The 10,000-nt window shown below is 38.2% G+C and overlaps 2 protein-coding genes across 2 annotated transcripts in view; both read right to left on the bottom strand.

The window, feature by feature from the left end:
* Positions 1-651, bottom strand: part of LOC137997871 (uncharacterized) — an 11,837-nt gene extending 11,186 nt beyond the window's left edge. Inside the window, exon 1 of the mRNA XM_068844187.1 lies at positions 87-651. Coding sequence (XP_068700288.1) covers positions 87-401 — 315 coding nt within the window. The 5' untranslated portion in view covers positions 402-651. The remainder of the gene's footprint in view (positions 1-86) is intronic.
* A 2,026-nt stretch (positions 652-2,677) lies between these two features.
* The window catches only part of LOC137995063 (uncharacterized), an 8,071-nt gene continuing 748 nt past the window's right edge, over positions 2,678-10,000 (bottom strand). Inside the window, exons 2-3 of the mRNA XM_068840652.1 lie at positions 5,974-6,358; positions 2,678-4,343 (exon numbers count right to left, since the gene is read on the bottom strand). Coding sequence (XP_068696753.1) covers positions 3,958-4,343; positions 5,974-6,358 — 771 coding nt within the window. The 3' untranslated portion in view covers positions 2,678-3,957. The remainder of the gene's footprint in view (positions 4,344-5,973; positions 6,359-10,000) is intronic.

Here is a 10,000-nt window from a genome sequence, read left to right as displayed (position 1 = left end):
CTGTGCAAATGCAGAGACGGGGTACGTTTCTTTTGACAGCAATGGACAATCTACAGTACACTATGGGAAAAATTAAGGCAACTTACCATTGGTTTTTTACCTGAGTTACCACTGTAAATGAACCGATCTCCGAAAATGCGATATTTTAATATTGCACCAACGTCAATATTCTCCTTATTGATAAAACTGTTCTCCCACACGTACAGTCCATTGGGTCTGAAAAGACATATTGGGTCTCCTTTGGCGATCGACCCATCTTCGTCCAGTTTACAAGCGTAAACAACGCTTGTTGCTCCTTGGGCCTTTGAAACACAAACTACGACACAGCTTTGGATGCCGGAAGACAAATCTGGACTAACTCGTGAGTTAATGGGCGATAAAACAGGACGTGAAAAAGACATTAAGGCCGGCACACACGAGGGAGCTTGCTCCTGAAACACGCTCGCGACACACGCTCCCGGGTAAGTACGCCAAGCAGTACACACGAAGGACACGACGAGGGAGCTGAATGATGAAACAACCCGATTGGGGCATGGGAACTGTTGTGGATGAAAAAAATAAGCCAGTTTGATTGGCCAACTGGAGACACGTCATGTCACGGCACACACGAGGGAGCTTGCTCCTGAAACAGACTCGTGCAACAGATTTGCTTGTTTCTGAAGTTTGTAATTTTCCGCCTTAAGAAAGAAGCTTGATCACGTGATACAAATTGGCCAATCCAATAGCCAATTACACCCAGTCCCAGTCCTTTGTTAGAGCAGTCGACTCGTATTACTATTCTGACCAAAGAAAGCCTGTACACTGTGCGAGTTCTAAGAGAATATTTCTTGGTTGAGATGTTAACGACTCAAACTGGACTGACAAAGGGTGACCGTTGTTAGCAAGCCGCAGGTGATCATCAACAGACCCCAAAGAGGGACATGATGCTCGGCAGCCTACAGCGTTGTGCTGAGTTTGCTATTCACCTCGTCGTTTTAGCAGAAAAGATTGTATTGAGAGCCAAAAGTATGCCTTTTGAGGCTTTCCAATAACAAAAGATTCCCAATTTTTAAATTAAAATATTTATTTAAAAAACCCCAACAATTTCTCTTTTTTTTAAGTCGTTTATAACGGAAGGGTAGGGCAGAGATGAGTATGAGTATCTATCTATCTACCCGCCCGCTCACGCACAAATATGTGTGTACAAGTAGATATTCCCAGGAGCTCATCATCCTGATATTCCCTGTTTTTGCAATGTACCGTTTGAGTGAACCCTAGGATTACAGGCATGTTCGACCAACAGCGTGCTTTTAGCATGTTCAGCCAATCAGAAACATGCTCCCAACCAAAGTGCGTTCAGTATTTGATTTTTAAGTGCACAGGGGTAGATCTAGGGGTAGGGTGCAGGGGAAGTGCAACCCCCCCAACCCCCCTCGAGATGGCCTGTGGCTTTCTAATACAACTGGTATTTTGAAAAGAAAAAAAAACGTCACCAGTCAGCTACCCCATTCCTTCTGGTGCAGCCCCTCCTAAGAAAAATCCTGGATCCGCCCCTGATGCAGGTGATATTCTCCCGAACGACTGTAATGGGTTGTCTTCACATATTGCCTCATAATTCTGAGAACAAGATTGAGGTTCAACAATGGAGCATTTTGCCAGAACAATAGTCCTTAAGTTTCTTCAAATGTTTGTTTCTGGAAATTCCCAAGGAAAGTTCCATAGACTTCGCGTTCCGAAAAGTCATTTGTGATACTTTCATTCTGTAAGCTTATATTTTAACGTGGTTCCAAGATAACAAAAAGCAAACAAATCAAGCAAAATGATAATTTATTACAGAGGTTCCACAATTATCAAGTGGAGTTTGGTGACAAGATACAGAGGGAATTAATTGTGACACCCGAAAAAGCCCTGAAAAGGTCTGAAAAGGCTTCCCGCCGCTTCTCCCTTTCCCTTCAAGCAAGCAAAACAACAGGGGCACCCAACGAACGTCTAACGAAGGTGTTCCGCAGTGGAAATTCAGCTGGCTAGTAAGTTGTTAATTATCATACTCTTTCACTGGGAAACTTTAAATTGTCTATTCGGCCTCCAGGGTCAGTTCATGCTTGATTTAGGGGTAAAAAAGTAGATAAATGTCCCAAAACTGATTTTTATAGTCTGAGATGTCAAAACCATGAAAACCCTGTAGGCCGGATAGACACTTTAAAAATTTTTATCATTTCAATCCATGGCGGCTGGATAAGAACAGAAAATAGGGGAGAACTCGTTCAGGAGAAGCTTACCGCTGGTTCAACTTATCACATGTTGAGAAAAAAAAAGACCCCCGCGCAAACGTTTCCCTTCTTCTGCCAAGAAGGGTAAAGTTTGAAACTGAATTAGTTAAGTACTGGAGAGTAATGGGAAGTGCTACATTTCTGCCCAATATAAACCATGTGAGCTTTAGCCCTACTAATGGAATTGGGCCCACCAAAGGACAGAGAAAAACTCTGACCAGGGTGGGAATTGAGCCTACGACCTTCGGGTTAGATCACCACTGCTCTACCGACTGAGCTACAAGTTTAGACAGGAGGAAGGCGTGGGAATTTAAGATGTAAAATTCACGGCAATGAATATGTACAAGTACAAGTACACTTCCTTGTAAAGTTTGAAACGCACAACTACGGTACTTAATCATGACTAAACTAATGTTATCATTTTTATGCAACAAATAACTTTATTTTCACAATTGTATTAACTAAAGACAGATTTGGATTGCTCTTTGCAATAAAAGTTCAATAGCTCTCTATTCTTTCAAATATTAAAAAATACACAGACCTCTTAAAAACAGACTCTGAAGGATTTACAATTGTCAGAAAGTTTCAAAATTCATTAAAACCCTACGCACAGCTGGCAAAGCGAGGCAATAATTAAAACGACACTACAACAAATGGAGTGTGACTGTGCTAGGTGCCTGAAGGACAGTGGAAACCAGCGTTTATTCAAATATATGAAGACAAATTATACTAAAAAATACAAGGAATAATCAAAGTCTCATCACAATTAAATATGGCAAACAACCAAAACATACCGACTAAATGTCATAGGTAAAGACCAAAAATATACTAAAACTGAAACAAGAAATCGAGGAAGATAAAACAATCATCAAAAAATGACAAAGAACTAAAAATTGTCCATAAAAACACTGGACAGCAAACCGACAAAAGACAAAAGCAAAAAACCAAGATGTAAAAAATAAGTCACAACACAACGAAAAATAATGCAAAAGAAAGCAGAAACAAAAATTACACTGGAATAATACGTCGCCCGCTACGAAAAAACCAGTGGTAAAAAACCCACTGGAAAACGTAGTCCTCGATCGAAATGCGACGCATTACGAAACTCTGAGGAATAGAGTTTTAATATACTATATAGGATCAAAGTTAGGCTACAAGACGAACTGCTGTCTGGAAGGCGAGAGAACTTCAAAAACCAAATCAATTGGATTTATAGTAAAGGTGAGGTATAGATTTGCATATACTCAACAAAATTGCAGAAATTCTTGTGAACAAAAGACTTACTCTTACAGTACAGACTTTAAGAGAGATCATTGACATGGTAAATAATTATGCTTCGAACCATAATGAAAACGCTTTCCAACTACACGTTGTCACGTTGGAAAGCATTTATTCCTAAGATAGATATGGATTTCTATTTGCAATAAAAGTTTAATCTAAGCTCTCTATTCTTTCAAATATTAAAAAGTATTAAAATCTCTTATTCATCTTTCTATTACTAAAAGTAAGTTACTTAATATGAACAACTTTGAAAAAACTAAGATTAAGGATGCCTTTCTGGTTACAAGGACAGAGCAAATTATTTCTGGGCTGCACTTTAGCTGCCAGACACAAAACCTTGTCATTATTGCTCTGCTGCAGTATTTTAAAAGTCCATGATGGTGGAAGACAAGTGCTCTCACCACTACGCTATCCCTGCTCTGCTTATTTATTTCCCCAAAGTAAAATTTTCATCATTCAGGTCCCTTACGACATCCATTCCAATCAAGAGATCCACATTTTTCACAGCGGCATCGACAAGTGCGAAGACAGGAAACACACGTTTGCGAATTTTAAGGTCAATCCAGACTCTGCTACTTACCCCGTGGTTTGGGTTGCCATTAGCATCGCTCCCCGCTGCAGAGTAGCGAACTCTTTTTGTGTGATCTATTTTGTCTTCCAGCTTTAAAATATTCAGAAGTTCGTTTGAGATGCTTGTTGCAAGAGTATTGCCTGAGTCAAACGTAACCACTCCTGGACATAGAACAAAAATTCCATCTGCATTCTTGATTCTCACCGGTTCTTCATCAACTGAGATCACCTTGGGCTTGTATTCTGAAAATGGTCAACAAAAATGATTGGCAAAAACAATGTTTTGGAGCAAAGCAGAGCACCAAACTCAACTTCATTAAATTGGGTTTATTCCTTCCCCACCATGACTATTTCTTCTCCTTTTTATTTTTTGAATGAAGCTGTTATTTAGTTGAAAAAGATGGTTCGACATATTGTCATTCTTGTCCTGTGCCTAGCTTGAACATTGTAATAATAATAATAATAATAATAATAATAATTATTATTATTATTATTATTATTATTTAAATTGAATGTTTTTAAAAACATTTCTGAAATTCAACTTCCTTATTATTATTCTTGCCCTCAGTGATTTCAAGAAATACTGACAGCCAATGCAAATGAAAAGAGTTGGCTACGTCACTCAGAGAAGTTGGCTACTTTTTTCCCTAAGTTGAAGTAACTGAAGACATATTCTTGACAATGACAACATGAAGTGGTCTAAATGTGATCATCAATTTTACTTTTGAAATGTGACATTTGGTGGTGTCCTCTTAACCCTTTCACATATAGATTTTACTCTGTCTAACGCCAGATGATTCTACTCTTCAATGGGGGCCCCCTTGGGCCATACAGGGTTAAAAAACGGCATGCCCTCAGGCACCCCTGTAGAAAGGGGCCATTTTGCCCCTTCCGGATACAGTTGATTACTCTATTCAAACCAGCTGTCAATTTCAAGTAGTAATCATTTTATTGAAACCCATTGGCCTTCTGCAGTTGCAGAACACAGAGAGCAAGCTAATTATCTATAAATCATTGATGGGTGGGTGTATCATTATTTTATTTTGGCTTTTTTAAAAACCATATTGCAACCAGATTTTGAGCAGTGGCAATTTCAGAAATGCAAGAATGTTTAATTTACTCTTCAAGAATGGTATTTCCTGACAATAATATTAATGGCTACTAAGTTAACATGTATTTATGTGGAAGGATCAGTCGTTGTTCCTCATGGCTTCTGCCATATTTTTGGCTCCCAACGAAGCTAATGAACTTCATACACAGAGGGGGTAAAATTGAATTCACTCAGCGCTGGCTTAAAGAGGAAATCAAGTGACAAAGTGAACTAGGGTGAATGCAAAATGCACTATGTGATGTAGTTAACCCTTTCCCTCCTAAGGGTCATACTTATTAAAAATAATATATATTTTACTCTAATGCTAAATGATGTTACTTGTCAATGGAGGTCACTTCAGAGGTGAAAGCATTTTGATTTCTAAATTTCCATACGTTCTCCTGACCAAAAAATAAGACCCTAACAATAGTACCCATTTCCAAAAAAGTGAGAGCCAACAAAGAAGTAGCGAAAACTTACTTAAAATCAAGCAGTCACAAACTGCTCCAGCATACTTCGTCGCTGAATCACATTTTATGACAGCCACATCCCCCACATCATCTTCCTATGTCAAGGGTTTTGACTGCAAGACTGATGCAGACGCTGACATTGTCAAGTGCTCCCGACAATTCAACTGAAAGTTACCAAATTCTCCACTTTTTGTCACCAAAGTTATTCTTTCATTTCCAAGTTATTTCTTTCGTTTCTCAATAGAAAGTAATAACTTGACAATTTTACCCATTTCCAAACAGAGTACTCCTAAGTGAAATATTGAAAACTTACTCAGAATCAAGCCTTCACACACTGCAGCATATATTGGCGTTCTCAATTCAACAGGTGAAGTGTCAAACTTTACCACAGCAACATCCCCCACATCATTCTTATCTGTGGGGAGTTTCAACTGTAAACGTACAGGTTTAGTTGACATGATCAGGTTTTCCCTGCAGTTCAACTTCAAGTTGATTCGTTCTCCAAGTTTGGTTTTAAAAAATACTCGTTCATTTCTTATGGTGCCTGATGAAATTGAGATGAGAAAGATTTGGGGAGATCCTGGTTTGGTTGTTAGATAACAACCCTTTTCACCAATTATGGCATCAGAACGGGCCTCTTTTATGCCCTTGTAGGCATTGACACCAAATTCTAGATCCAAATGAATCTTGTCCACATTCTGCCAAATAAACAAATGTAAACAATAATTATTATTAAAGTGAACGAGTTGGTACATGTTAGCACAGTGTCAGTTAAATCAGTGAAGAGGTGTATTTTTTCTAAGGCCGACCCTTGAATATTCAGGAAAAATCTAAATGCTTGAAATAGAGTCAACTATGTGACCATCTAATCACTAGTTCCAATATTTTACCATTAAGTAATAGGAGACTCATTAGAGCTGGAACATTAAACAAGGTGAGGAGACAACAACCTTTATTTTAACCTTAAAGAAGGTGAGGAGATGATGACCTTTTACTTATCTTAGGGGAGCAGGGGCGGCACAGTGCTGATAGCACCCGTCTCCCACCAATGTGACTCGGGTTCGATTCCAGACTAGTGGCCAAGTGTGGGTCAAGTTTGTTTTTCGTTCTTTACTCTGCTCCAAGAGGTTTTTCTCCGGGTTCTCCCCTCTCCTCAAAACCAACATTTCTAATTCCAATTCTAGTGGATGCAGGACCTCCCTGAAAACCACTTTCGAGTGAGCGGAGCTTCCTGGGTAAATGTCATTAATTATTATTCACTTGTTTAACAGAAGATAATTAACAAGTAGAGTTAAGTTATTTCTATTGTCTATTTTATTCATACATGTACATGTAGTTTATTAGCTGGATAAGAATGTGTAAATAATTAAGTGTACATACTTAATTTCATTTTTATGGATGGTTCATATCTCGATAAGGCTTGTAATCATAATTTTAAATGTTGTAAGTGGCTGGTGTGTTACCTAACTGGTTTTTATTGACCTAATAAAGATGATGATGATGAAGAGTGAAATTGTCAACATGGACTTCGAACTGTTGTAAGTCTACTCAAACTTTACACATTTTGGTTGCAAAAACATCTTTTAAAAGGTATATGTTTAGGGATTATTTTGGTGAAGTATGGCAAACAGATTCAAGCTGCAACCAAACAGCTAGTACATGCAGGTCTTGGGCACCCATTTCAAATAGTGCTGGCAAACAGTACTCAAGTCTCGGCACATTGAAAAGCTGATGAAAAGTATTCAATGATAACTTAAGGCTCATTAGCCAATATCAAAATACCATAATACTCTTTGTTTCGTCCTCCAAATTTTTGCATAAGCATTGTTTTTATTTTCCCTTGGCACTTATAATTATAGTCCCAAGAGTAACTGGAAACAATGCTCATGCAAAATGTTGAAGGGACAAAGAAAGAGTATTATGGCATTTTTGATGTTGGCTAATGATATAAGTACCATTAAACCCAGTTGGTGATCCTTGGGTGAATGAAACGAGTTCCAAAAAAGTTTTTTTTTTTCATGTTAATCTCTAGATTACCCAATTTGGGGTATCTGGTCAGTATAATCAGTTTGTTCCACTTGTAAAATGTTAAAAAAAAAAGTTTTAACCAATGAAAATGTAAAGAAAAATTTCCTGCCAAATCAAGTCCAGCATTGAGGTTGTTGCTCCTTGGATGTAATTTTAGAGCAAGTTCTGAGTACATGTACTGCTCACATGATTGATCAGAAATAATTATAAACGGTTCACAGGTGACCTAATTCCAAAGGAAAAGGAAAGACTTTTGGTAAGAAAACTTTCAAACTGAAAAGCAATGAAGTACATGTAAGTTCAAATAAAGAAAGCAATGATCATGCATTTGTGTTAACTTGTTCTGAAAACTATAAAATATTGAGCAGGAATTTTTTCTTTTACATCTTCTCTAGAAGAGAATGTTTCCATGACTTTTTCTCGGTGGAACAATTTGAATATATTGTGGAATGATCGGACTAAACTATTCTAATGTTCTAAAGTATTGCGCTGCCAACAAAAAATTGTCAATTAATTAACCGTAAGAAAACAAATTATATGCTTATAACATCACCAAGGAAGAATCTTAAACTTGTCAATAACCGTTTGTAATATTGAACAAAAGCAACAATTAAGTATCTTGGAATTTCATTGATGACAACCTGAATTGGGATGCACAAATCCATCATGTCAATAATAAGCTGGGAAAGAATATAGGTATCAATATTATCTTCAAGCTTTGACATTTTGTTCCAATTGGTATGCTTAAGCACCTACATATCATGAGTAGGGCAGAAGGTGAAGTGTCTGTGAGTAAGGTAGATCCATGTGGTATTTAATGTGGGAAGCGAGTACCGGTAATCGGGTAATGGCAAATTCAGTGTTGTATGTGAAATGTGGGAAATGGATCTATGGAAGATGCGCGAAAGTAAAGAGGGTGAACTCGAGATTGGGGAGAGATTTTGTGTGTGGAAGATGCAAGAAGTAAGCTGATGGATTAGTGGAACCGGTGGAGGAGTTGTGTCAAGAGGTGGAAACGGTGAGACGTTTCTGTTATTTGGGGGATTGGGTGAATGCAAGTGCTGGCTGCAAGGCAGTTGTGACAGCAAGAGCAAAAATTGGCTGGGTGAAGTTCAGGGAATGTGGAGAGTTGCTGAACTCAAAAAGGTTCTTGCTGAAGGTGAAAAGAATGGTTTATCGGAGTTGCGTAGGAGTGGCAATGTTACATGGGAGTGAGACATGGTGTCTGAGGGAAAATGAGATAGCAATAATTATTTTGAGAAGGACTGAGAGAGCAATGGTGAGAGCAATGTGTGGTGCAAAACTGATGGAGAAAAAAAGGACAGAGGATCGGACCTGATGGAGATGTTGGGATTGAAGGAAACAGTGGTTCAGATGACAAAGGCAAATGGAGTGAGATGGTACGGGCATGTTCTGAGAAAAACGTTGGGAGTTCGAAGTGAAGGGTAAGAGGAAGCGAGGACGACCAAAGAAGACGTGGAAGATGCAAGTGGAGAAGGAGAGCAAGAGCATTGGTTTGGAGAAAAAGGACACCATGAATCGAGCGAGATGGAGAGTGGGAGTTAGAAAGATTGCTGACAAAGTGGGGTAATAAATCCGGCTACCCCCATTTACGAAGATAAACCCGGATCAAAATGGGATTGATGATGATGACGATATCACACCCTAATCTACTTGTAGCTACATCACGGAATAATGAGTTTGGGTACTGTTTGCCAGTCCAGATTAAATAAAGTTAGGACAAAAAAAACAACCTTTTTCTGGCTAACAGCAGAGAAATTGCTATAATATATGATAAGCTCTTAGAAGCTTTAAAATTGGAGATTGTTTTTAACCTTAAAGAGGCAGTTTCACGCTATTTTAGTCAAACTTCAAAACACTTAAAGACGTCCTTGCATCAATGAAAACCACAAAAGTAATGCTGTAGTTGTGTTGCCAATAACAATTGAAGTGCACTGAAGCTATTCTTTTATTTCCTTATTTTCAAACAATTTTACTGTTGTTTCATTTTTTTCCTATGCTGTAAATACATCTGAATAGTGTGAATAAAATGAATAAACGAATGGAAGAATGAATGAATTCTGCAGAAGGATCTGACCATATTTAACCCAACACAACTGTTATGGGTATGGCAGCTGGAAACCGTGAGAGGGTCTTCTTTCCGTTAGTTTAATAATTAATCTACTCAGTTTTAATGAATACATGCGCTCCTCGGCATAAAACTGTGCAAATACAGAGACGGGGTACGTTTCTTTTTTAAACATTGTTCGTGTAGCACTTTTATGTTTCAACGGAATTAATAAAACTGACAG

This window comes from Montipora foliosa, chromosome 3 (assembly GCF_036669935.1).
Source record: "Montipora foliosa isolate CH-2021 chromosome 3, ASM3666993v2, whole genome shotgun sequence".
Taxonomy (NCBI): domain Eukaryota; kingdom Metazoa; phylum Cnidaria; class Anthozoa; order Scleractinia; family Acroporidae; genus Montipora; species Montipora foliosa.
This window is presented reverse-complemented; position numbering and strand designations above follow the sequence as displayed.